General features: G+C 34.7%; 1 protein-coding gene across 1 annotated transcript in view; it reads left to right on the top strand.

Annotated features, from left to right (window-relative positions):
* Positions 1 to 25,038, top strand: part of N (neurogenic locus Notch protein) — a 181,889-nt gene that overhangs the window by 125,803 nt on the left and 31,048 nt on the right. The window contains exons 5-8 of the mRNA XM_068772616.1: positions 3,835 to 3,997; positions 18,286 to 18,479; positions 19,155 to 19,310; positions 19,632 to 19,814. Of these exons, the coding sequence (XP_068628717.1) occupies positions 3,835 to 3,997; positions 18,286 to 18,479; positions 19,155 to 19,310; positions 19,632 to 19,814 (696 nt within the window). The remainder of the gene's footprint in view (positions 1 to 3,834; positions 3,998 to 18,285; positions 18,480 to 19,154; positions 19,311 to 19,631; positions 19,815 to 25,038) is intronic.

Here is a 25,038-nt window from a genome sequence, read left to right as displayed (position 1 = left end):
TTTGTTTAATTCATTTTTAATTGTTTTTGTTCGGCGCTCTTAATTCACACGCTCCGAGTCCATTGACCTTTGCTGCGCGGATTGCGAATATACCCGTTCGATGTCCCGGTAGCGACCGGCATGTGTCGAGATCACCCCGCATGTGTTACAAAACTCCCGAAACGACCGCACCGGCTTCCGTAATTGTTTACCCATACTTATGGGAAAGGCGTGTATCGCCGCCTCTCACACCGTATGGTAATACTTAAAAGTCAATTTTCAATTCATCGACCGTATATTTTTGTTAATGTACAACACGGTGTGTACGTAGGTTTTTATAGTTGACATCTCTAGTCTAGTGTTATGTTTGTCGCTATATAAAACAAACATAGATCGTCATTTCTCTTCGAAGTTATCTTTTAATAACAGAGATTCCACAGATGAATATTATTCTTTATTAACGTTTTTATGGTCGCGGAGATTTAAATATACAACCAATGCTATCAACTATAATAACATAGCGATTGAATGCAATAATTGAATAGATATGATACTAGTATTCCAGTCGGATATTTCAAAGAAACATTTGCTTTCAAATCTATAGAAGGGATTATACGGACGTATAATTAATTCGTAGACAAAGGCGGCTTATACGAACGGTATTGGATAATAGTTATGTTCCAGACCTTGGGGTCAATGTAATTTCGAGATGTCAAAGCGCGGTAGTCGGCGGGGTCAAAGATGAAGATTGATCCAAATTGAATCTAACTAAATGGATAGTAACAGAAAACATTAAACAAGTTGGAAAGTTTTGTCCACCAATTTAAAAATAAAGAATACTTGCAGATATAAATAAAGTTGGATCACTGTCTATTCCAATGATAACATGAAATCCACGACTTAGTTTGTTATGGAGTCTTCTCAGTTTAGGGGTCAGTTTAGAACCCTTGTGACTTTAAGTTGACGAATACCGTTATATGATACCTTAATCTGATTCTAGATTCTCAAATTCGATTCTTCAATCATCTTACACATGAGATAAGTAAATAAATAAATATGTATAAGTGATATTTGTTAATTCAGATAGTAACGAGACAAAGTTTCTGAGAGATAATTAAAAGATATATAAAGAGATAAGAAAATAGTGATTTTCAAATACACTGTGATCTAATCGAGTGTACCCCAACGTGGGGGTTTCGACACGAGTTTAACCCTTTCTATTTAATATAAAAATATATATGTTACATAGGGGTGCGTAACAATTTTAGAAAGGCTAAGTTGGGGCATGGCATTAAAAAAGTTGAAAAATACTGCTCTATAGGAAGATGAAGGAAGGAATATGATGCAAGGGAGACGATTTCAATGTGAACGAAGAAAAGGGAAGACGAAATAAAAGAAAAAAAATTAAAATACTTTACCCGACTTGTAACGTTCATATCCCATACATGGCAAGGCGGAATAAAGTTGGGGGGGGGGGGGTTGTGTAAATAGCTCAATAGGTGTTGCTCAGCAGAGTAACAATGACGAGTCACTATTTCACTATCGCTAGTAAACTAATAAGGATAATGCCCTAAGAGTTCATCCAATTTGAAACTTGTGAAACTGTGAATATAACCAAACTCTTACAAAATTATCAAAATTAATTCTTATTTTCTTCCGTTACGTAAGGAACGACTTTATCCATTTCATTAATCTTCTTTTATAAGCTTCTTGGTAATTAGAAGTTTTATAAAGACTTAAAAAAAATACATAGAATTCAAGTAAGAAAAGGACCAATATTTAGTCACTTCCGCACATGCAGTGGTAGTCGTGCAATAAAGTGCACCGCCCGCCAACCCGCTGATAAATGCGCATGCGGCAAACAGTGACACAACTGCCACCGTCAAATCACTTAACACATGTTTCGTCGCTCCACGGGGTATCCTCGGGAGTTATGTTACACCGATTAGTGCCAAACACAGAGTGGAATATTAGTATAAACACAGAGTGGCACTAATCCTTTTCTTACTTAGAATGGACTTCCGCAAGGTAACGCCTGATTCCATTAAATACTTAGAATTTGTAATTTGCGCGTTTGGTAGTTCGCTTTGTATTGTGTATATAGGATTAAGCTTTGTGTATATAGGATTGACAGTGCATTGTTTCTGTTATAGGTAGTCCATGGGCATAAGTCTCTCATAGATTTCTTATAGGAAATGTTTAAAGCAACCTGTATCCAGTGTCATCCGACTTGATCAAGGAAAACAAAAATCTCTTCAATTGTAAAATTAAAATAATTTATTTCACATTTAGACAATGAAGAAATTGATTACTTTGAAATATGTTACACTATTTTCTCTATTGTAGTTCGACACGCCAATAACTTGTGACTGTATAAAGAAAATAAAGACAAGTGTGTCGAGACAGTTATATATGTTAGATCTAAATATAAACGCAATAGTGGACTCGTACTACTGTGACATTTTGTAGAGGTGACACTTTCACCACGGCACCGACCCGTTGTGAGACCAACTTATAATTCAACATTTCTCTGCCATAAAATTATACTTTGTCGTTATTTTAAACGTATAATGGGTTTTATTTTTCTCTTTTAATTAATACTTTTTTGTTTACGTTAATTTGAATTATATATCAAATTAAATTTTAATAGTTGCCGTAAATCTTCTGCGATTTATTAATTTATGTTGAACTGTTTAGACTTAAAGCGATTAAAAAATTAATGAGATAACTTTAAACGTAAATGAGAGGCTTCTCACGCTTTAATCAGTTTTCATTGACTGATTTCTCTTTCGAGATCAAAACGAACATAACCGACATAGCCCAGCGATTTGGCTAGTCAAAGTGGCAGCGGATAGAACAGATGGCCGCTAACCTGACGGTTCTGAAGTCGAGATCACGTGGGATGTCTACCAATGGACCGGCGACTTTAAGGTCGTCGGAAGACACTGTAGTCAGGCTACTACAAACCAGTCGTATTGGAAATCAATAAGGGAGACTTATTTCCAATAGTGAACGTTTTTCAGCTGAAATAACAATGATGAAGTTCTTAAATCGATTTGACGGTACATTATATATTTTCTGGGTTATAGTACATGAAAGAGAACCAAGTCTTGAGTTGTTATTCCAATAGCATTTAATGTTCCGATTCAAATGTTAACGAGAGTGCCAAACTTCTATCCAATCGATTGTTATTGTTGAAATATCATAGAGATAGCACTGCCTTTGTTGGTCAATCAAAGTCGATTAAGATACTGTTAATATTGCGGCTTATGTCGTCATTTATCTGAATTAAAAAGTTGATACATAAATAATATATAATAATTTAGATAGAAAAATATTTTATTTCGCTGAACACACGTGTGTTTACATGCGTAAAAACATGTGCCGATGGATTTAAACGCGTACAGGGCGTAAAGTTTTTTCAAGTTTCATAAACAGTGGCGCATGTGGCAGCCGTGGGAACTCGTCTCGGCTAATGAAGGTAATGAGATTGCGCGTACGCTAATCAGCCGGGGTTGAGGCCCAGCGGTGGGCTTCTACCGCCAATTAGTGCCTTCGCATTGTGTTGTTCTTGGAGATTTTGAAGGTATTGCAGCTAAGATCAAATAGAAACGAGTATTTGTTTACGGAATAGAAATTTATTCATTATTTTATACGCAAAAGGATTTAAAAAAATTGCAAGGATAACGTTAAAACAGAAATATAAATAGTAATATATTAACTATCTAATACAGATCTTTACATATGATCAGATATATCACAAAAACCGTTTTGGTTTTAAATGATTTCTGTTGTGTTTAGCCATATCTTTCATTTTTGAGCTACAAATATTTGAAAACGATTTCCTTTTTCTAGGATATCGTGGACAGAACTGCGAGATTGATATAGATGACTGCCCTGGTCATCTGTGTCAGAACGGCGCTACGTGTGTGGACGGCCTCAACTCCTACACCTGCGAGTGCCCGCCCACCTTCACCGGCACACTTTGCGAGACAGACGTCGATGAGTGTGCACTCAGGTAAGATACATTCACTATGTTTTGATTGTTACTTCTAGATAAGATATAACATTACATCTATAAAAAAGTTATATATCCCACTAGCAGTTTCTTCTTTGTAAACTTAAATATGCAGAGATATAATCATTTTTCTCTACACACAACGTACATACAACACTAACATACAACGTCTAAACATAAATGACTAGGAGCGCGTTAAAATAAATAATCATATTAAATTTGTAAATTATTCATTTGTGTAGTCACTAATGAAATTGGAAGGCATTTTTATACTGTAATTAATAGAGATTGCAATATTTTAATTACCTGTTTCAATTACGGGTCCCAGGTTCGATTTCCGTGACACACTATTTAATTCACAGTTTGTGCATTAATTATATGGAATTGCCACTGCTCACAAACAAGTTTCTAGAGGATAAGTAGCAGCGTGCTCTGTGTACCATATCATCACACTGGGAGTACCAACCAGCCTATCAAGCCTGAGGATTACGGTATAACCAGTAGGTGTCTATGGATTCAAACGATGACGACGATGATAATAAGGTTCCCGTCTACAGTTGAAGTAGATGCCCCTTGCCAGCTTTGCAAACTTGAAAGCCTCTTGAACCCTCTTGCAAATCGAATTAGGTGAAATCCGTACTTGGCTGATACTTACTCAGTAAAACCAATATCCTCACAAAATTTTTAGTACTTAAACCTTAAAGTTCTATAGATATCGTGATGAGTAAGTATAAATCTCTTATTTGTATTAAATAATTACATTTATTCAAAAAAAGCAATATAGCGGATAGTTTTTGTTTAGCTTTGCTTAAGTTCTAAGTGTTCGTTTAATGTTTATAAAAATTGGTTGAGCAATAGAAAAATATGGAACTTCAAATGAACCAAAAGGAATGTTCTGCAAAGATTCTAGATGTAAGAGAAAAGGATTAAATGTTTCACATGATTATCCTGAAAGCAATAATCGCTCTTCTATTTCAATCCCTAGAAAGTACAAGTTATTATATGCGTTAAGTAGCAACTAAAATTGGTTTTGTATGGTTTATCTTAAGAAATGTGGGTCTTGGTGGTTTTGAACGTGTTTTATATCTCACCAGCATACGATCGTGTCTTTTTCAAGTTAAGGCTGAACGTTTAAACAATTACTATAGCCCTTAAATACAACTGACCGTCAAAACGACTTCGCCGCCATCACCCTGTCCATTGCTGCGTGTTTTACAATTTAATTACAAACACAAACATTTCCGAACGGTTATATTCGTGCTGTCAATTTATAACGTCGTATCCTTTTCCAACCTAAATAATTGACAGCTCGATTTATATCTATATAACCGTCATTGTATAATAAACTTTACAGCGTTGGAAATTAAGTTGTATTCCCTTAAACGTTGAAAATTTTCCGGCTGTCAAAATATCGGCGAATCCAATTAAGATGGTGTATCATAAAATTGCGAAACGATAACACAATAAAGATTATCGCAAAATAAATCTTATAGCCTTTTAATAGAGTAACTTTTTTGTTAATCAAATTAATTACACGTATAGAAAATTAATTTGGCACTTGAGAAGCTTTTCAACGTATCGTTAGGTATAAAAAAATTGACAGTGGATGAGGTAGCGACTGCCCCGTCATGTAGCGATTTGGCTAATGATATGTACGTTTCTGTTATGTTCACTTATCGTGTTGTATCAGATATTAATTACAGAATAGCCGAAGGTGAATGACCTCTGGATTTAAGTGTTAATCTTTTCGCGGTTCGATATTATTACGATACCTTTTTACAGGAAGTAAGTCTGCAAAAGGCTATATAGGTTTTATAAGTTTGTTCTGAATTTAAAAGACATGAACATGAACACAATAGCTTTATTTTCTATCAAAACAAACTTTGTAAGCTTTTTGGTTTAACACCATATGCCTCCCTCCAAGATCGATGACCTGTCTTACATTGCCTGCATACAGCTCATATCTGCCTTTCAAGAAACTTCCAGTCCTAGCGGCCGTTGGTCGCACTAGCGATATGTCCCGCTTACTCCTACTTCAGACGAGCTTTTTTGGTTATATATTAGTAATTTAAAAGTGACTTATTTGAAAAAATAATAATTAATCGACTAATAATTTGCTTCGTGTAAAATTCGGTAATGGCTCCACGTGTTCAGCCAATTTTTTATATTATTTCTTTTAGTTTCAAAGAAGAAAGTAAATCTGTTATAGTTATAGTTATCGTCTATCTTATCTCATATAAATAGTTTATAGTTATATTCATTTATATAACTATAAACTATATATATAAGCAACTTCCGCCATGCAGCAGTAGTCGTGCAATAAATGGCAGAAGTAGCATATATTGGTCCTTTTCTTAGGATGAACTTCCCAAAAATATCGCCTGAATCCATAAGATATATATAAGATAAGACAAGATACCACATATTTGTGTGAACAAAGTTGATATTGAAATAAAATTAAAAACAAAACTATTTAAAAACTAAGATAAATTATGTCAACGACTAAAAGAGAAATTAGATGCAGTTGCACTAGGAATATGTATATATGCATTTTTCGTCGTTCGATAAATTAGTTAAGTAGGTAATAATTAGGTTTGTATCTAATGTTGTAAAGCATTAAACTATAAAACACTGTGGTTCCATTTATTATTTTATTACAAAAAACAATTTCGAAGCAAATTGTTTTTAATCAAATTTCGACACTAATGAAACCTTATTTTAAAATCGGAAATTTTTTTGATCACTTAAGTGAAAAGGTTTCACATTTCCCGGAGACGGTTTTTACAAGAACGCACTGCTATGAAGCCTTTTAGTAATGGAAGACTTTTTTCTAGTTTTAGTTGAGTTTAGATCATAATGACTGTAGCCACAGGGCGTCCACTGTAGGATATAGGTTTCCTCTGTTTCTCATAGGTGACTCTGTGTTTGGCACTAATCGGTGTAACATAACTCCTGAAGATGCCCCGTGGAGGGGTGAAACACGTGTTTAGTGGTTTGATGGTGGCGGTTGTGTAAATGGCATTGTTTGCCGCATACGCATTTATCGGCGGGTTGGCGGGCGGTGCACTTTGTTGCACGACTACCACTGCATGTGCGGAAGTGGCTAAATATTGGTCCTTTTCTTACATAGGTTTCGCAAATAGATTTTTATAAGACCGTCAAAATGACATCTGTACATTTTACGGGTACTATGCCAGTCCGTGGTCTCCGCTCTAAAATCTTTAGACCCCAGCGGCCATGTTATGCGGGATATGTGACTTGCCCACTGTTTCTTGCCAATTCTTGGCGGTAAAACTAATTAAAACATTGGCAAACAAATATTTAAATCTATTTCCTTTCATTGATGTAACAACATTTATAATTTCAATCCATTTCAAATTTATGACTTCCGACGTCATGGAAGAGTTAATTTTTTTTATGGCCCCCGCTATTGGAGTCCTCTCGTACCCCTAATTAGTTGGGATCAACGTCTTTGTTTACAATTAAGTTTTTCAGATCTTTCATCTTTATTCTTCACTCACTGTCATTCTTCTCAATTTTAAGAGGAAGAGTTAAATAACAATTATTTACTATATGTTGAGACATATAGTGAACATATGTGTGACTTATATGTATTTCTCAGAGAGACAGTACGGCGCGTTATGGACGTGGCCGGAAAAAGTAACCTTAATAAAACCGTTACAATTAAATTTAAAAGTAATTATTTTTTGCGTCAGATAGGTCGATAGAAAGATGGGCATCGTGGGTGTAGAGGGAATCTTCAAAGGGAATGTTAAAAAAGCTGCTTTGTATGAGACATCACCGAAAGCGTCTGATTCGCTTCTTTTAGCTTTTTATTCGAAGCTCTTTATGTCGTATTAATAATTCGGCGCGTACCTCCGAGCGTTGCATACGCTTTTCAAAACGCATCGTAATCATAAATGTGTATCTGAACATCTTCTCTTCGATTGTAGATTCTATCAATTAGTGATAAAGCACTATTTTCAATAAACGAAGTTCCAACGGAGCGCATTACAAGCCGTACACGCTAAAACTCAGCAGCGTTGTTTGCCTTATTTTACGTGTAATACCATCCATGGACAACGGTTTCTCTCGAATTTTATCTTTATTCATATGCAACTAAAGTAGTTATTTGCATGGTGTTCAATGTCATGGGATAGCGTCATACAATCCGAGCCGCTTGTGAAACGAAACAGATAAATGCGCGCCCGATATCGAGTTACGTCTTAACATGGAGTTTTGTTTTTATTCGGTGCATTACTCGAGCCTCCATTGAGACGTAAGTGGCAGGGAAGGAGGAATCATAAAGTTTTTTTGTCTCATCGCTGAATGGAGCATAATTTTGTAAGTGGAAGGTACTTTCTAGTGAAAAACGATCGTCGAAAGACAGACGCGTCATGTATTGAATTGTTCTCCGGGTCGGTTGCCGTGTTTTAGCGTAAAAATCTCACGTATAAAAAGTGCTTTTAAGATCTGTATAGGTGATTTGAGTTAATGTAACTTGGATTCGAATTGGTCAAAATTGTTCTTAACCTTGTTATCTTAAGACATATCATCGGATTAAGTGCACTCGGCAGCTGCCTTTTTGTACATATTTCTCGCATCCGGACGAAATGTTTCGCTTGTGTTTTGGAATAGTACGTCGGAGAATATTTTTTGCAAGTGAACGTAGTTTTATAATTTGTTATACCTTTCTCTTGGCTTCATAAAATCAGTAAATCTTTGGCGGGCAATTGTGTATGACGATACAATATAATCACAAGTAATATCTCTAAATTTTCTTGTAATAAATTTTAAAAAGTTAATAAAATTAAAAGATCTAAAAATGTTATTTTAAAGTGTGGACAAATTTTGGAGTGAAAATAAAGCTTTGAAGTTAATTGACCTTCCACTCGATTAAGGATATTGTAAAGTTGACCATAAAAAAATCAGTCAGAGAGTTTCTTGAAGGGTCTTCTGCCATTATAGGAGGCTTCAATATAATTCTATAATGCATCAAATTGATTTTTCTTTTTTCTTTCATTCTTCTTCTGTCATAAGATCTCGTACACAAGTGAATCTTTGTGGATAATAATATATAAATAAAAATAGGCCACCGCCACTAAATATTGTAGTGGTATTGTTAATTCATAACTCGTATTAAATATTTGGTGTAAAAATTTATCCAAAAAAAAAAGAAAATTAAGATTCAAATTAAGAATACGTTATTGATAGATATATTCTAAAACTCCAAGTTAGCATGCTTAGTGGTAGCTATACTTGTTATGTTTATGTTCGACTTGAAAGTCGATTGTAGAAGTTCGTCGAAAGGATTCCTTATACAGTGTTATTGATTAAAGATATAAAAAGATTTGAATGTGAATGTCTAACTCTATTGAAGCTGCATTACTTCATCAGCTGCCCATTAGAAACATTATTCTTTATATACAATATGGGCGAAGCTAGAATTAATACACGTACTTTTACTTCAGACTTCATATTGTTGTTACCTCCAAAAGTTCCTAGGAAGAATCCAACAAGTCATTTTCAGTCAAGTTATTTATGGTACATTCTACTCAAAAATAATGGTTTATGGAATAATAACTTGATGATAATAATGCAAGAAAATTCGTTTTCGAAATTAGGATTATTTATTAAATTAATAATTTTACTATCTGCACTTGCTGACTTTGTACTGCTAGAAGCTACAAGTCAGTGTTATTACAAAAAAAAAAAACTCTTTCAGAGTTACTACTTTATACATGATATTTTACAAATGGATGTAAAAGTTTAAAAGAAGTGAACGTGTAGCTAGGTGATCGACGACACGATTAAAGTCACGGGATGTGTCAGGACGCTGTCAACGCACGATTGGTCATCATAGTGATGTTTGGCGGAGATCCATTCCTTGCACTAGGCGTCCATCTGAAGATGAATGTGTAACTCACTCGCTCAATGCTTTTACGAATTTTTAAAGCTGTAATGTTAGTGGTTAATTTTGATTTTATTTTTAACAACAATTTCACTCTTGTTAAATCAGCGACCATTACTTGCGAGTCTCCTTAACGATGCGACAAAGCGTTAGAAATTACTGCCGAAAATAAGGCCCGCGCGGATAATTGTCTTTGATTGTGAAAAAAAAACCGACCAATTACGAGTCAGATTTATGACGTGTTGGCATCGCGAGTTTTTGCCATCGCCGCCATTAAATACTTGGATTCTTTCATGTGATTAGGGTGCGTTCACACTGTTGTTGACGCATTCCACCGACAGTCAGTTTTTCGCCGAACTTCATAGCGTTTATGGCCAAATAAATCTTTACAACGTTTAATTGAGTAAAATCAATTAATAATTTTTAATTAATCAATATTCAAGTTTTTGTAGATATTTTATTAACTAGATAAACAAGGTTTTTGACTAGACAAACGCTGTCCATAACCGAAATTCTATGCAGGGTGTATTTAATCACATGCATATTTAAAATGGAACGTTTCTCTAACTTAGTAATTATAATTAACTAATTATGGCTCAACTAACTGGGGTCTAATGGTTTTAAAATACTTTAGATATATATATTTTATATATATACACTCACGATTTTTAATGGGTGTAAAAGATTTATCTTATTTATATTTAGGCTTTTATCATTCTGAAGTTGTAACATTAATTTTATTTTTACTATTGGATCGCGATATGCCAGTAACTTCTAGTAGTAGTACAAAGTCTAACCATTCCACCCTGTATACTTAACCAACTAGATGATTCCTTGCAAAAATATTTTTGTTCTTAATACACTTATAATATATTTACATACAATTAAAACCATTTTCTAAGAACCAATAAAATAATATACTGTATAACCAATACGCCATTAATCAAGCCTTCGGAAACGAGCTCCCTTGGATACGCGAGAAAGTGAATATCGAGTCGCTTCGTAGACATTGGACCTTAACAGCACCACTCACGGCCAAGATGAGACCGTCGATTATCGATATCGATTGATTAATGTTTTATCGATATTCGCCAAATTGAATGCATACTTCACTATGTTGTCAGTTATAAATGATACGAGATGCCAGCTCGATTATTGTTTATATTGGAGAGGAAGTATTTTGTTTTCTTTGATGCCTTATTACTGTGATCAATTTACGGATAATTATCATAATGTATATGTTACTACGTGATTTCGGAACATTTAAAATATTAGGGTTCTAATATTCCTAGCCTAAATGTATGTGTGTTAGTTGTGAAAACATTAGTAAAATATTTTTGTATATTGGATACTACCCTAATTGAAAATCGATGTAAAAACTTTAACAATTTAGGTGCCGGTCTCGTGCCCTCGCGAGATGCCTACAGGCACACACTTCATACTTGGTAGGTGTATGTTAAGTAACAAGCTTAAGTGTTTTGGTGGACATTCCATGGAACGACTTGGTAGCCTCCGAGAGGAAACGTTGGCTTAGGCTCTGACTCGAAAACCAATTAGCATACGCATTTCAAAGATGATTAGTTACTTTATGATTGTAATCATCGTGTGTTCCAAATTCAAACTCGAGTCGTCATATTGCTTTAGCCTGATTTACGAAAGTGATTTTTTTAATATTACTATGTTTGCTTGAGGGTCTAGATGAAGGGAAAAATAGATTTTTTTTTTTAAATTTTGTTGGTAAGAATATTATACAACAGTAAAATACGTACAGCCAACCTATAAAAAAAACTAATAGTAATGTGAACATTCGGTTTAAAAGATTGGTATCAAAATTGAAACTCTAGGTTATTAAGGGTTAACAATATTTAGTTTAAATAAGTGTAAGAGGTAGCTGGTAGTTGCAAGCAACATACATGTATTTGTTCAGCCTCAATTAATACTTTATAATAATAAAGCTTGCCTAAATGTAAATTGTATGCTTACTTAGTTGTTGAAGCATTTGTAATTATTTTTTTTTTAAATTTCGGCTATAATTATTTAGAATTATTAACATTGATTAATTATTAGGGGGACCGAGAAGTAAGGTTGCTTTCTTAAGTTAGATTCACACGATTACTTTTTTAACAAGTTTTTATTTTTAACTAACAATATATTTACCTTCGTTATCAACAACCTTTTGCCATCTAGTATACAAATTTTCAATGCCGGAGCGGTGAAAGTCAATCGACTTTTCTGTAAAATATGTCAACTGAAACGACGTTACTTTCCGGTCCCTTTAGTATGTACTTCATCAGAAAATCCCATAAAAGAATTTTACATTCCTAATAATAATAAAAAATATAACTGTATAAAATTATAGGACCCTCCTCGACGCTAATATTAAATATTTTGTATGCGATTTAAAAAAGTGAAAGTTCAAATCGAACGATTGTTTATACAACGAGGTTAAGTAAATGTTTTATATAAATAATTATAAAGTTATTTTTTATCTCACATGCAATCGGAAGGATAATTTAAAATATTAATACGCGCCGTCAGTTGTTTTCAGTGCGGCCACCCGTTTGTTGGTGTTTATTGAAGTCAGCTTCCTGTACATTATCTCGGCGTCGTTGACTTCAATTTTCGACAGTTAAAATTACATGGAGTAAATCTGACGCAATCAGGCTTCACTGTAGAACCTTTATGAAAAATATTTAACTTGCCTAAAGAATATAGTTACGGAAATATATACAAGTTCATAATTATATGGTTCATCCTGTCCGAAAACCTTTGGTTTCAAAAATAAGAAATAACGAATTGTTAATATACTTTGAAAAAGCGAATTCAAATTCAGATTAAGTAATTCAATTTTAATTTAAAATTCTTTACTATACACGCTAAAAATACATGCATAGTTTCATAATTAATGAAATAAGCGGTCGTATCACACGGGGCAATTTCAGATTACTGTATATTAAAATTAATTATTTTTTACTATCTATCCTATAACAGTTATTGGCCTTTCGCGTTCTAACAAAGTTTTAGAGTTATCACAATCATTGATTGGAAATAGGTGTCAAAGTTTTAAATTTAAAGCTTTGAAAGCTTTCGCTGGTCTCGCGCCGGCGTGAGATGCCCACCGACCAAATTATATGACCCAGTCCGCCGCCGGCATTGCGCGAAGTAACATGCTTATGTTAATTACCTTACATATACAAATCATACTTAGTTAATAACATTTGAATCCTTTTTAAACAAATAAACAATAAAAAAGAAAGTTGGCGTCTGACTGTCTCCCATATTTAAGACACTGGCAGTGAAATTGTTAATACTTTTTAAAAGTAAATTTTATGTACTTCATAGTATACCTGAGTAGTCCGCACAAGTAGATGTTCCTTGACGCGATTTGGTAGAAATCACCTCCGAGAAGGATCCATGACTTGGGTTCTAACTCTATAACTAATTAGTATTCCGATTCAAAGGTGATAAGTTTCTATAATATGATTATAATCATCGTGGGATCGTTCCATAATATTTAACGTCTAGATATAAAAGATAATATATCCTTGTGGCGCAATAAATTGTACTGCACATTTACCGCCGTTCCAAATTCAAACTTCAGCCGATATCTTAAGTCGTCACTTTGCTTTCATAATATTTGCTTTATGTTAAAAAGAATAAGAGGCAGTTGCGATCAGCGCAGATTTATAATTAAAGCATATATCCGTTTCATTCCAATTTTAAATGTATAACAGAGAAGGATATACAAGAAACATCCCAGTGAGTTTTTTGTATATTGCCATGATCAAAGATAAAACAGACGGTAATAAATTTGAAATTAAATTAAAAGGTGCAATACCCCAAACTCGTTTTTTGTTCCAAAAATGTAAAATTGGAAAAAGTATTTTGATTCTCATAATACAAAAATATAACTGCGGGTGATCAGAGATAGTTTGGTGGTTAAAATGCAACTTACTGTCGCAAATCGGGTTCGATTACTACGGGTAATTATAAAAGTAATTTATGTGAGTAACTTATACTTTAGATTAGTAACACTAGTAAAAAAATATATCAACGTTTTCAGAAATAATAAATAAAGTTATGTTAACACAGTAAGAAAAAGCATTTAAAATAAAGTACATGATTAAATTAATTATCATTTCCTATCCATCTCTACAGATTTTATGTTGCCAGAAAGTATTTCATTCAAATAATAAAAATTGAATTATAACTTCAGGGAGATTTTTGTTAACAAATGAGCTATAAATTTACCCCTAATAAGCATTTACACCTATAACTAATCATCCTATATAACATGGTTAAAAACCGTTAATGATACATACCAAAAAATCCATATACCATAACCAAAAATCGTTACACTAGTCCGTATTCTTTCTCCGAGAGAAACCTTTTTTCGTTAGCTATACGCTAAGGTTATATGTCAACTAACATATAGCCTAATAGGAGTTATATATCGTTCGTTTTATAGTACATATAACTTTGTACAAAACTATAGAAAGTTAAGGAAAAGTTTCGATTAAATTAACCACTTTATTGAAGTAATCAAACGTTATAAACTGTCCACTTCGTGTACACTTTTAAAACAACTTCATCGGTCACTTTTGTCACCCGCTGACACGTTTACTTTACGCCTCCCGTAAGTATCACAAACCTTTAAAATAGACGTTTTATATAGTTTTACACGGCCACGTCAATGGGGTCTAAAAGTCGACAATTTATTAGTACTCAATCGAGATTTACGATCATGGGGCCTATTCCGAATATTAAATTGCGTTTCGAATTTACATTAGACTCGAGTTATAAGCGACAGCGATTATAAAAAGTAATTATAATAATACTGTTTTATGATCAGACCACGTTAATAGAAATCAAGGAATTGTCACAAGAGTCAAAATAAGGAAAAAATGCGAAACAATGGCGATTATAGTATGTATTACTTTTACTGGCCTTTGATTGAAATAAAAAAAAAAAAATTAATCTGCCTTGATTCTTTTTTTAATTTATGATATTTATGTCATTGGCTAAAGATGTTTGTTGTAGATACTAAAGATTTTAACGTCTTTGCAGTAGTTAGTCCCGAGAGCTCGTTTAGAAACCTCATCTCAGACTGGCATTATTTATTTCATCACCTATAGAGGCCGCCCCGCTATATCGAGAAGGAACTACGCGCCTGTGTTACTAGATACGCGTTTAGTATTTTCTTTCGACTGTACCAAATATTTTTCATAAACTTCAGCGTGCCAGAATGGCATGCCTAAGTCTTAGTGAACGTGGGTTATAATCTTTATCGCGAAGAGCGCCCACGCGTTTCCTAACTCTCCAAGCGGATAACGCATTAAACCGAATTGTTGGTAAATGGCGAATGACATGGAAACGTAATTAGGCAGCAATCACCGAGGACTCGGCAGCAGTCCGAGATTTAGGACCCTTGCAAGTGTCCTCTTTTCGGTTTTAAAAACCCAGCAATGGAATCGAACCTACCAGATTGTAGGTAGATTCGAAAGATTTCAGCCTGAGCTCATTAAAGGACATAGCCCACCGCTTACGCACGCCCCGCTCGAAGTGAACGGTTAGACTTGAGGGACACGAATGAAAGAATCTCAAGCCCGCTTCCGCTTATGACTTGATACATACGTTAAGCTAAGGCTATGCTTTTGAAGTCGAGATTTGATTTACAACTTGTTTGAATCTGTTACATATTTATTATAGTTTACCCGCACTTGGAACGCGGAGTCACGTGTGCTGTATTAGTAAATGAGGTTAGGGTTAGGCCGTGCTACAGAGTGATATTCAAAACTTCCTAAACACCACGTTTTTTTACGTTCTACGTTTTTTTAATTAAAAATGTTTCAAATGTTTTCTTTTAGAAATCTATAGAGCCGTATATCCAGTAGTGAAGTTCTACGGCTGAAGTGATAACAATTAATTTTCCTTTTGGTTTAAACTTTGGTATTGTTTGTCTTCACTAGTCAATTTTAAATTATAATTATCTGATGAAGAAATTATACTTCGACGTCGTTGTATCAGTCCATAGACGCCCTCTGTTAGGGATAAGCCCAAAGATGGGATACTCGGAGAGGGTAGGGTAGAAAGGGAAGGGAACTTGTAGCAGCAGTTATACTATATAATTCATACATAAATTATGGATTATTTAAGACTGTATCACGGGAATCGAAACCATGATCTACGCTGGCAAGTCGCGGCTGTGTACCGTTGCTCCAAGAGACTTTACTTAATCGCGACTTATTCTCACAGAATACTTGCTCAAGATATATATAGTACGTGTCCTTAATAATTTGACAGTTCTAAATGAACCAACCGAGCTATTAATAAGCTAAACACGCCCAGTTTGGTAATATCGGTCCGCGTTGAATCAGATAGAAGTAAATATGCGCAGACGCACGTGCCCCACCCGACTTGGCTGTTGCGAAACAAGGACTTCGTATCTTATCTTAAGCCATTGACCTTTTTCCTTATTGTGTTTTGTCTTGTTTAATTTGCTTTATTTATTATTCGTTTATATTTATTTGTTAGGTGTGCTGTTATGTCAAGAACTGTGAGATGAAATTAATGCGAAACGTAAATAACTTTTGGCCTCGAGTTTAATTTTGAAAGTCTGATATCGTCGCACTGCTACTGACAAATTGAAAACTATACTTAATCTGTCTATATATAGAATGATTGGTTACAGGTGTCAAAGCCTTAAAAGAAGTGAATGTATACCTCCATTTTGCTCTCTCATCTCCCTCTGTATTAACGATTTCCTCGATATGTACTAACTTATCACGATTTCTCTGGAACCCTCAGAAGGAACCCTCTGTTTATAAAGCAAATAAAAATGATCCAAATAGTATCAATGAATTTGATAAGAACTATATCTTATTCCTTTAACAGCCTTCGGAATATCTTTTGATAAAATAAATGAACATTAATTGATTTATGACGTAAAATCCATTCTTTTCAAGAGTCAACGAATTACGTCATCGCGAAAGAACGAACGAGATATTTTGTCAAATTCGCAAACAAGAGAAACGCGTCTACCTCTGTGGTCTGTTATTAACTCGAAGTTCCAATATTACACAACAATGTAACCGCCGCCGTAATTGCGACGTACGGGGAATACATTCGCGAAGCTTCGAAATACTTGCACGAGAAATTACACCAACGCGCTAATAAATGATATCAAAAACATGAAAGCAACCGGCGTACGCGTTACGGACCTCTTTCGGACCCTTTTTTTAATGTCCTCTTATATTTGACAGTGTTTATTACCTGCGAAACTTATGCCAATTAAGCACACTAAATTCCGGTGTGATTTCATTCCAGCTTATATGTTACGTGGTATATGGCGCTCAACTTTGTTATTCTGTTAAGGAACGAATTAGATGATGATTACTTTTATAAGTATGTGTGTATAGTAATGTATATATATGTATGTATGTACACATTAAACTGCCCTCTCCTTTACGTCTCTCATCACCATCCAAAAGTTGTCAGATAGTGATCGCTTCGAGTGATAAGACCGCCTTTTGTACCTCTTTATAAATTGTTTCTTTTTTTTAGTTATTATATATGGTGTACAATAAAGTGTAAATAAATAGATAAAAAAGATGACACAGGACAAGGTTTTTAAAGACAATTATTTTTACTGTGTCAGAGAGGAATAAGTCGTTCTTTTTACATGTTGATTGGTTATGGGTGTATAAAACGTAAAGGGGTGAATATATAGCTAGTGCTATCAATAGATGTATGATACACCCTTTCCAGAAGAAAAAAAATAACATAAAGATAATATATTAAGAAACATTCGGAATATAGAATAGAGAATACTAAATGAATGTAGAATATTTCAGAGTGATCATTTTATGTAGGTGTTTGTAAAAAGAACTTTAAACTACAACATTCATCCCTTTAAATCTTTTATTCCTTTAATCAATCACCCTATATATACATGTGCATAACGAGCTGATCTTTGTTATTCTGCTAATGAACGGTATTATTTTTTTACTTACATAAACGACTAACGGACTGCATCAAATATCTTTCAAATCTTTGATCCTAAATTAAACCGGTTTCCTTACAATCATCAAAAACCTATTGATTGAGAGCAGATGCAATTTAATAAATCATACAAAGTGTCTTCACCCGGAAGTCGAATCCGCGATCTTTGATAAAGAGTCACGAACCGCGTTGTGAATGCTTTGAACTATCAATGTCCACCGACGTAGCCATGTGACCAATCATATCGTTTTAAAATAGAAAGTCTACGGTCACAGTGACCATTTAAAAGCACACTTTCGAACGCAACGGTCATTTTCAAAAATTTGTATTTGATTGTATATATGTTCATTAACTAACAGCTTCTTTTATTTCCTAGGCCCCTGGTATGCCAGAATGGTGCTACCTGTACCAACTCGGTGGGTGGATTTTCCTGCATATGCGTCAACGGTTGGACAGGCCCCGAGTGCTCTGTGAACATCGACGATTGCGCTGGTGCCGCGTGCTTTAATGGAGCCACTTGCATTGATCGAGTGGGAGCTTTCTACTGCAAATGCACTCCTGGGAAGACGGGTAAGCTTATTGGATATTGATTTTTATTCTACTACCTTCGACGATCATTCTCGAATTACCATTATAATATATGAACTTTAAGTTATAAACTTATAAATTTTTGTTATAAAGTAATAAACTTAAAGTTCATTTATTGTATATCACGTACGTAAAGATAATTATAGTACAGTAAAATTAAGGTTTTTTTTTTATTAAGCGTCTATTTAAGTTTCTCGTTAATGACTGACGTTATGTAGGGTCAAATACATATTTTTACTATTTTTTCTAGTGGTTAGATATAAATGATTTTACATATTATTTTACAAGACGATGTGCGTTATAAAATTTCTATGATAATTATAAAAGAATTTTCGTATAGAGATTTCCAGGCCCGTATTTTAACGCCCAGGCTCGGAGCGTATTAGTAATTTTGTTAATAATTTATTAGTGTATTATTTACACTAGTATAAGCCTGCATAGTGTCAAACTTGCGACTTGTGATCGAAAATGGTGATTAAACTGTCATTCAAGCTATTTTATTTAATTAAGTAGTTAAAATAAATTGTTCTATGGTTTGACCAAAATTGAAATTAAGATATTTTCTATAAATCGTATCTTATGTATCGAATCCTGACGTATGTTACACTTGTTAGTTATATGTCGAGATTCTTGTGTATATAACATTCATTATTCCAGGTCTTCTTTGTCATCTTGACGATGCGTGTACGTCCAACCCTTGTCATGCGGACGCTATTTGCGACACCAGCCCCATCAACGGGTCTTACACGTGCTCCTGCGCCTCTGGGTACAAGGGCTTGGACTGCTCCGAGGACATCAACGAATGTGAACAAGGTACGTATCAACTATCTATATTTTTTTTAACAATTTCTTACGTAAAATGTGACTATTATAAATCCACATTGGCTCTATAGTTTCTTTTTTAGAAACCTTTTACTTGTGCATTGACCTATTTGGCTTTTGCAGCTTTATCTACCTCCTAAGATAAAGAACTTTCGAGACAAAATTAATATTGTATTCTAAAGAGTTAGAACAATTTAAAAAACTGGTTACGAGGTTCCAAATTCCGTCGTAATCAAAAAATTATTCATGTATATCAATCAAAGGTAATTCTTTATTTTATTCTTGAGTAAAGAGTTTCATGTCCTATGGCAGGTTCTCCGTGTGAACACGACGGTACATGCGTGAACACGCCAGGGTCCTTTGCGTGCAACTGCTCCGTAGGCTTCACGGGTCCCCGCTGCGAGACTAATGTCAACGAATGTGAGAGCCACCCCTGCAGGAATGACGGCTCTTGTCTCGACGACCCTGGCACCTTCCGCTGTGTCTGCATGCCTGGTAAGTGCCTGACTTTCTTTATTCACCCTCTCCTATCACCTATACCAACCTGATCAACTCACTTAAAACACTGTTACAAGACAACACTTATAACAGCTGTTATGTTGTCGATATATCTAGAAGGAGGGCGCATTATGTCACAAAAAAGTGCAATCTTCACTCGAAGATATTCCTATTTCATTTGAAATAATAATTTGCATATTTTGGGAGGATAATAACAAATTTACTTCTTCGTTGAATTTTTAATAGCTGTCTGTTACATAATTTTCAAATATTTTTTATCGATTTTTGTATCTTAAGTAAAAGGGTAAGAAATCCGTCAGACATTACACCACCAATTTTAAAAAATGTTTAGTTAATTTCGGATGTTCCAACAAACTCATCGATAGGAGGATAAAAAACAGAAGTTAGAATATAAACCGGATTTAATCCCCGCAACACCTTACCGAGACGTAACAGAGTTAGATGATTGCGTAATACGCACTTCCGTAGAACGGTAAACGTGGACCACCTCGCACAATTGCCCGTCGCTTGACAACGGTGACCGTCTGATGATTGTCATTACCACTGAACTGAGATGGCTGCGTAAGAAAGAGATAGCTGTATACGTAGGGCTCACGAAGCATTTGTCTATTAAATATTGTATGGTAAAATGTCTGTAGTTTCGTTTATATAGTATATATTACTAAATGAAGGTATTCCTTATAAAATACGTAGAACATTCTGAGTAGCGACCTACGTAATTTTGCCTTTCTTCGACAGTTTTCTCATTACATGTAGTTAATTATACTGCAGTTCTTGTCTGTTAAGAAATGTTTTGACGAAATAGATTGCCTGATTCCATGATATCATCTGCTTTCATCGTGTCAAGAGGCACAGGTTACCACAGAAGTCCAGTGTGCATTGGTAGACAATTGAATCTACATTATTTGCCTATATAAGGATTTTCTTTAATAGTTGATTTCAAGATGAAACAGTTGTTTTACATTTATTTGTTTATCACTTCCGTTTTTGGGGGCCTAGTTCTTCCTGCTTTCTGTGGGACCTTACAATATAGGAGAAACGAGTTTTTTAATCTTTATTCTACATTCTCTTTGGTCGTTCACATTATCTGTCATTCTTGGCTAACAGATCTTTCTTGCGTCCCATTCTTTCTTCCAATTTCATGCCGGGACTGCAGTTTTTTACATTAATTATCACAGATAATATTTTATCAGACTCTTTACATATTTTTATTTATTTACGCATTTGCTTGTAAATATTACGAAAGCTCTTAATACGAAATTAGCGAAAACTTACTTTTTTTAAAGATTCTTAGTATGGGCTTTCAGAATTGTTACGTGCTTGGAGTCAAACTCCGATTTTAGTTGAAGGGACTTATTCCAATGTGTTTCCTTTCCATATTCTTTCTGGATCACACTGCTTGAACGCTATTAGAGAATCTTTGTAGGATTTTAATTTACCTAGTCATTTTTTATATCAATCTTTGTTATTTTTCTAACATTTTCTATATCTTTTAATGTGTCATTTTTTATTTTATCGGAAGACGCTTTTATTTAATACAAAAGTGTTACACTATTCAGAGATTCGTAAAAGGAGCTAAGTGAGCCAGGCACATAGCTTGTGTGGCGACTACCAGTTAGTAGGTAGGCTCCATTGGATTGATCGACGACATAATCAAAGTCGAAGAGTCGCATGGTGCGGGCCGTCATCGTTCATATTTTGGACAACGATTACGTCACAAAGAAGTTTTGATTTTAAACCGCTTGGTAACTTAAGAATAAAATTGAAGTCTGTATGTTAGAGTAATATTTAATTTATATTTGTTTAAACTAACAGACAACCCTACGCGCAGTTCCCATGCGCTGCGTGCGGCAAAATGCGCGTGCGCATTGTCTTCGCGCGGAAACTTTACCGTTAACTCAAACGATCTAAATTCATCTTTAAAACCTTCATTACAAGTTATTTTTTCGCGTGAATTCATTATTAATTGGATAATGACCCATTTGCATGTCGCGCTCTTTTCGCCACCCGTACGAAGTTTCTTGAGCATTGATTTATCAAATTGAATCTTACGCGCGCACATTTAAAAGCGATTATTGCACTAACCATTTTTAAGATTATCTATCATCTATATTTAAATCGTAATGAGTTTCTTGATGATTTGTTATTTAAATCACTTTTGCATTTACATCGTGATATGTTTTTTTTTAATTTCCCACATAACGCTGTGAAGGGACTTCCTCTTTAATTACAGAGTTTAAATATTTTTTTATACTATTAAGGTAAGACAAAAACCTTTTAATCATAGGAACTAATCTAGTTATTATAAAATTAAAAATATTTCATTCATTCATATATACAGTTGTACTTCTCATTTATTAGACCATTGATAGACCTGTAAACATAGTTTCGCTGCAAAATAGAAGTTCGACGAATTGCATGTCTGAACTGGCAGTGGGCGTGATACATCGTTCGTGTCTGATGGCCGTTGGAGCCGAAAGGTTCTCGAGTGGTGATCACGAGCCAGTAGACGCGGCGTGGGTAGTTCCCCTATTAGGTGGACTTACGACATTGTTACGGTCGCTGGAAGTCGCATGGGCAGCGCATGATCAGTCATCGTGGCGATCTTTGAGGGAGGCCTATGCCTTAGACGTACATTGGCTGCAAAGAAGAACTTTAAGTCAAAACAATATATGGCAACAAAATTCTCCAAGAACCAAATCAAAAGTAAAAGTACAGTTCTATTTTCAAACATATAAAAGCGTTGAAACGTGGCATCTCACGCAGCCTTATTGGCAAGATTACAGTGGTCCATGGATAGAACTGTGCTCTGGTTTTCTCTATGATATCTAATCAGAAATAAGATGATGCATAGATGAAAGAAAATTAACAGACATAGTAAAATTGGCAAATTCAAGTGTAACTTTCTATACCGGGTCACATAGTGCGCAAAACAGGTGGTAAATGGGTCCGTAAGGTTCTAAAGTGGAAATCAGAGGTTGACAAGCGAAGATGAATACATGATCTGAAAACTCATCAGACGGTGTTGGATGCAACACGCTGCCGACGAAGTTTTACTGCTGAAATAATGATGATAATATTGACAATGTCAATTTACAGTAATCATTAAAATTGAAATTGAATCAAAATTGATATGATTACTTATTTTGATATACTTTAATTATATATGTATAATACTTTAATGCTTTGATACCTGTAACTAATCATTCTGTACAGGGGTTAATAGTTTCGCGGGATATAAGGGACATGTGTAAGTGATATTTAGTTGCATACTTAGTGTGCATGCGCTTGAATAACTCTACCGCATTGTATATATGAAAGATGTCAGCGTACAATGACGCGCGCACTCTTCGGAACGGCACCCCTTGCCTCGATCTCCTCAAGGTACTATCCACCCATTTCAGAAAGCCCTCTCCCACATCGAACATCTTTAACTTTTATTACACCCTTCGATTTGATCGCGTAATTCTAGTAGTACAAGTGACGTGTTACCCGGCGAAATAAAACGGTCGGTCGTAAATAAAGGGTTCGGTTTATAAAACGAGTCGTTCGTATTTAACAGTGTATCACTTATATCATGGTCGAGTGCGCACGGACCCGTCCAGCGAGTGGACTAATAAGGGCAAACGCGGTATGACGGCCGTGTGTTGTTTTTTTTTTCTCAACAATAAAATATGTCCACTAGTACTTTGCACCCGGTTTTTGCCGGCCGACGCTGCGAGTTGGCAACGGTCGGTTGTAATTTAGCGGCGACTGTTTTATTTGTGTTCATTTAAGGTACAGCTCCTGGGTAACGGATAATTCACATCTCGCTCTGAACGACACCGGTCGAAATTTGCATGATATAACCTAAAAGTTACATCATAGTTACGTGAGCTTAAAAAAATTTAATTAAAAATTATTAAAACTCTCCTTGACTAATAAAATAAAATTCCTGACATTTTGGGAGTAACTTTATTAAAAGTATTTTTTGTAATGCTGTAAAAAAATTCTAAGCACGTTTTTTCTACCTATAAGATGTATAGCCCCATCAACCTCCGTTGTGGGTAGAATTTCGTAAAATCCGTTCTTAGCTGGCGTATACTCTGCATAACAAATATTCCTACTAAATTTCAAATCTCAAAACCTTATGGTTATATAGACATCTTGATGAGTCATTACATAGATGAAATCTATAAAATAGACATCACAAAACAAAAGAACGAACATGTACACTGTTCAATTTTGGAACGTTTGTGATGATCAATTGTTTAACTTAATTAGAAGAACTCAATTTGATAAAAACTAGAATCTAGTTTACTTCCCCTGTAATGCTTATCCCTGATGGCTGCTGGGGCGTTAAGTTGGAGTTGACATCATGAACCAGCAAGAGTAAGCGTAGTCCATTAACAAGCTATATAGGCATTTTCTTAAAGATGTTGTATGGAACTTGCTTATCTATATCTTACACTGCTATAAAAGTACCATTAGCAGATTCCACGGGGTCAAGACAGCATGGCGTTGAGAACGCTTAGCATGAAACTTCTTTTAAGGTAGCCTAAGGTCTGCCTGTGAGTGTCTCGTTTGTGATCTTTTTTCAAACTGTATTCGTAACATATTTTGTTAATACGTTTATTTTATTCAGCTCCGATTACATTTTTCCACACTTGAAAAGTCAGGTCTTACGACATTCTTATAAGATGAGACGTGAGACGCGTCGGGGTTTAGAATACGTGTGCGTTTTTTTTTTCGGTCTTCTCGCTAAACCGCAACGGGTTTTAGAAACAGGCCCGGGATAGATTTAGCCTTTTACATAAGAGCGGCGGTATAAAAAACTGTGTTTCTCATCGTTGTTTTCTCGGTATTGCATTTTTGCCTTTTTCACATCTTTGCTTACGCGTCTAGACTTTCTAAACTTGTTTCATGTGTAATAATGATTTTATGTTATGAAAGGAATTCAAGTGTGTCAGACATTATTCATATTTAATATTACTGTGTTTCTCAAAAATTTGTAATAAAAAATTGAATATATGATTTCTGTGAATACATATGTAAATTGGATATATGTTAGGAACTCATGCTTCAAACAGATATTTACTAACTTTACAATGCCCTGAGAAAGGTATAATAAATTATCTTTATATCTAATGCTAATCTTAAATACATCGCTAATTTTCTTAAATTTATTAACTATGTGTATCTATTCACGTTACTTTGATAC

Source organism: Battus philenor, unplaced genomic scaffold, assembly GCF_028537555.1.
Source record: "Battus philenor isolate CCGP_79_NKW_IND1 unplaced genomic scaffold, ilBatPhil1.0.hap1 SCAF_5, whole genome shotgun sequence".
In the NCBI taxonomy this organism is placed as follows: domain Eukaryota; kingdom Metazoa; phylum Arthropoda; class Insecta; order Lepidoptera; family Papilionidae; genus Battus; species Battus philenor.
Note: the sequence above shows the minus strand (reverse complement) of the source record. Positions and strands in the feature narration are given on the sequence as shown.